Consider the following 4,185-nt stretch of genomic DNA (forward strand, 5'->3'; position numbering starts at 1 on the left):
CCTCTTGAAAATGAGATTTAAATGTCAATGGGGTTTTACCTGGTTAAATAAAACATGGTGTTAAAATACAACATCTTAATTATTTTATTTTCCCCAACCATTATATTGTAGATTTGCTGCACTGAATCAGGAGAATTTCTTACAAAGGAGTTCATAGTTAACCTCTAAAGCTACATGTGTCTGCCAAAGAAGCCCAAATTATCAGCCTTCTACATCCATAGTACAGATACGATGCTTGTTTGCATTGTCTTTTACTTATTAGTACAGGGAACAACATTTTGTCCATAAACTTTTATTTTGAAAGAATTGGCGTCACGTTAGACCTTTATTGCGAAGTTTCAATGCGGGAAGTGTGTGCTGTAACTTCGCGGCCATCCTCTTGAAGCTAGGCTAACGGAGAGGATGCCGTCGATTGAATACGACGAGTAAGTCTCACTAGTTTTAATTGTTTCTGACTGCATTTACAGTATTTTACGAATATAAAGCTGCATTTCCAACTCTGTCTTCTAGCTCCAAGCCCAGCTGGGCCGACCAGGTCGAGGAGGAAGGAGATGAAGGTAAGGAGTATTTTAGCTTGTGGAGCTAACGCTAGCACAGCACCGGTAGTTCGCAGTCCGCGGGAGGAGAGTGAGGCCCGGCTAGGCGGCTTCCACTTCCACGTGGTTGTAGGGCATTAAAAGCAAGTTAAAATGTAACCACTGACTGATCGGGATAAATAGCTTTAAAGTGACTTATTTATGACTATCCAAAATGGATCAATTGTTACCAGATAGTTAGAAAGCGGACATGATGATAGGGACCCAGGCAGTGTTTTCCAGCATGTTAAAAGGCTGTCAAGGAAGGCTACTTTTACAAGACTCATTTGTCAGTACATTCGTTTTGATATCTGGACAAAGCTAAAATAGGAGACATGACAACAGATGGAGAAGTTCAGCTTTCCTTTTCCCAGTTTGACCACGAATAATTTAAACTGGTGATTATTTTCTTTTTTTTAGTGATTGTCCGACATGTCACTCATGTCTTATTCATAGGGATTTTTAAAGGTTTGGGTTGAAGATAACTATTGAAGAATCTTTTCTTTTTCAACAGGCACTCTGCCATCTCCAAAGGAAACCATTAAAGGAAACATAAAAACTGTCACTGAATATAAAATAGATGAGGACGGGAAAAAATCCAAGGTAATTATTTGATCACATTATGGCAGACTTAAAGTGAAAACATGCAATGCATCCATGATTTTATATGTATTGCTTTGTTACAGTAGTACTCTTATTGATAAAATTATATTTAGTATGTTTTCTTTTTTTGTTTTTTGTTTTTAATCTAGATTGTGCGGACCTTCAAGATCGAGACACGGAAAGCATCCAAAGCTGTTGCCAGAAGGAAGGTTTGTATTGAAGGTGTATTTACCTAGTGACTGATCAACAGTCAAAGTCCCAAATGATGTAATATTTTTTCACTTTTTTTATTGCAGAACTGGAAGAAATTTGGGAACTCCGAGCGCGATGCACCAGGTCCTAATGTTGCTACCACTACAGTCAGCGACGACGTCTTTATGACCTTTATATCCAGCAAAGATGTGAGGATCCGTTGCACTTATTGAACCCAGTGTTTTTCACAGCTTAGTAATGAAAAATAACTTGAGGCATCCATAAAAAGATGAGAGAACACTTTACAGTGGATTAGATGAAATGTTTTAGTAATCTGAGCTTGCCTTCATTTGACTTTGAAAACAATTCTACAAACATTCTCACCTTGCTAATTAAATTAGCAAGAAAAATGGAGTAATAATCTCTAACATGCTTTGTGCAGAATCAGTAACTTGGCCGCGAGTTGCTAATTTCTCTCATTTTTGCAGGACTTAAATGCTCAAGATCAGGAAGAAGATCCCATGAACAAACTTAAGGGACAGAAGATTGTGTCCTGTCGTATTTGTAAAGGCGACCACTGGACAACCCGCTGTCCGTACAAGGACACCCTGGGTCCCATGCAGAAGGAGCTGGCTGAGCAGCTGGGTCTTTCTACTGGAGACAAAGAGAAGTCTCCTGGCTCTGGTACCATTTGTTCACTATTTAATACTCAGATTATCATTATTATTTAAAAGTGGTTGTGAATTAAAACGGCTTGCTCTTGTGTCTTACCAGCTGAACCAGAACCTGTGCAGCCGGCGCAAGCCAAGACTGGAAAATACGTTCCCCCGAGTCTGAGGGATGGAGGAACGCGGAGAGGAGAGTCCATGCAGCCTAACCGCAGGGGTGAGCATCAGTGAAGGCGCAAGGACTTTCTGCTTTTCAGTTCTTGAACAGCATCAAAATATTAACCTGATCGACCCTTACAGCTGATGACAACGCCACGATCCGCGTGACCAACCTGTCCGAGGACACCCGTGAGACCGACCTGCAGGAGCTTTTCAGACCATTTGGCTCCATCTCAAGAATTTATCTGGCGAAAGACAAGAATACCGGACAGTCCAAGGTTGGCACTCGCCCTGTTTTTCTGTCTCTGCTGTGTCGATTACCGTTCGTCGTCATTGTGCATTGGGACTTTTATAGACTATGATCAGAAATGACAAGCACCGGTTTTCTGATCTAATGTCGTCTTTCCTGCAGGGATTTGCTTTCATCAGTTTCCACCGGCGGGAGGATGCAGCCAGAGCCATCGCAGGCGTGTCAGGATTTGGATATGATCATCTTATTCTCAATGTTGAATGGGCCAAGTGAGTTTACACTTAATTTTGTATATTAAGTTAAAAATATGCTTTCTTATTAACTTTTTTTTTCTCTCTTTACAGACCTTCAAACAACTGAGGGATTCACTAGACTTTCAACATGCCTGATTTTGTCACTGTAAAATGTGACTATAATCTAAATAAAGATAAATTGTCACTACCTGATTGTTACTACCTGATTGTTGTATATGCTTTGGCAGAGACTATGATATAAAGTTTAGTTTTACTTAAATCAACCATACACCTAAACTTAGCTGTTTATACTTTAATAGTTTCTTAAAATTGAAAGGGGATTCTTCTTTTTTCTTAAAATTCTGCATAAAACCTTCCCCGAGAGGTGAGCTGTTACACAGGAGCGGCTATAAACATTCATAAAATAACTTGGAATTAGATTATTTCAGTAATTATAAAAGGATAAACTTAATAAATTGCCTAATGTTTAGAAGATCTTAAGTTTATTTTTGATTGTGGTTCTTAACCTAAATTTCTGTTCAGAAAATTATGACCAGCCTGATCATGGTGAAGACTAACTTCTACAGTGTTCTGTCACTAACATAGGGAGTGTAAGCCATTAATCTCTGGGTATTTAAGAATGTAGTATTCAGACAAATTGAGCAAGAATGTGCACAACTAAGCAAGATAATCAGTTTGATGGGATGGTAAACCCACTGTAGAGACTGGAGGTTATCAAGGTGTGGGCTGTGGTTAGAGATGCTCAAGAGCTGCTAGACAGACATCCAAAATATGGCCCACACTCTGTTAAGAGGAGAAAACAGACGGAAGACAAAAGTAATTTGGAAGTTAGATTGAACAGTGAGGTTCAGTTTGAAGTTTCCAGATTATTTGGGTGGTGTCAAATCTTGTGGCATTTTCCATGTTTTGTGAATTCATTTAAAGCCCTTCTTGTTTCCCCTCTACCTAAAAGCCGACTTAGCATCTTCCCATACTGGGGTTTTAGATTTCAGGCTATAAGTCATTATCACCAAAATTTTGAAAAATCAGTATGTAGTGAAGCCATACACTAAGAATTTCTAGATTTACTGAAATCATCTCAGCTTTTGTGTACCTTGTTAAATTTGTTCCAGCTATTGCCAATTGCTGAGCTGGATGTGTGTGAAAGATGGTAGAAAACCCAAGCATACATGAAATAGTTAATTTGGGTGAAAACCTTGCAGCACAGCTTAATCTATTACGAAACCAAGAAATGAAGTGGCAAACTACCCGAGGTTTTCTGATTTTTAAAAGACAGAAATATGCTCAGAAGCTGGAGCAAACTCGCAAACAGAAATTTATAATCCGCTTATTCATTAAATGTAATTATGTTGAAATATGTAAGGAGTAGATGCAGATGTAAATACCAAATTTATTTTTACTATTTGGTGCAAATACAGGATAACAAGTCTGAACAAAGCTGCATCCCCACTACTGGTATTAATGCAATGCTCCATTCAATCACA

At 38.8% G+C, this 4,185-nt stretch overlaps 1 protein-coding gene across 1 annotated transcript; it reads left to right on the forward strand.

The window, feature by feature from the left end:
* The first annotated feature begins 310 nt into the window (after positions 1–310).
* Positions 311–2,888, forward strand: eif3g (eukaryotic translation initiation factor 3, subunit G). The gene is made up of 10 exons (XM_008416018.3): positions 311–425; positions 511–557; positions 1,090–1,178; positions 1,328–1,387; positions 1,475–1,579; positions 1,859–2,054; positions 2,145–2,255; positions 2,339–2,475; positions 2,610–2,716; positions 2,792–2,888. Exons 1-10 carry the CDS (start codon positions 403–405, stop codon positions 2,805–2,807), a joined length of 891 nt encoding a protein of 296 aa, XP_008414240.1. The 5' UTR covers positions 311–402; the 3' UTR covers positions 2,808–2,888.
* The last annotated feature ends 1,297 nt before the right edge of the window (positions 2,889–4,185 follow it).

This window comes from Poecilia reticulata, chromosome 8 (assembly GCF_904066995.2).
Source record: "Poecilia reticulata chromosome 8, P_reticulata-male-v2, whole genome shotgun sequence".
Classification (NCBI taxonomy): Eukaryota; Metazoa; Chordata; class Actinopteri; order Cyprinodontiformes; family Poeciliidae; genus Poecilia; species Poecilia reticulata.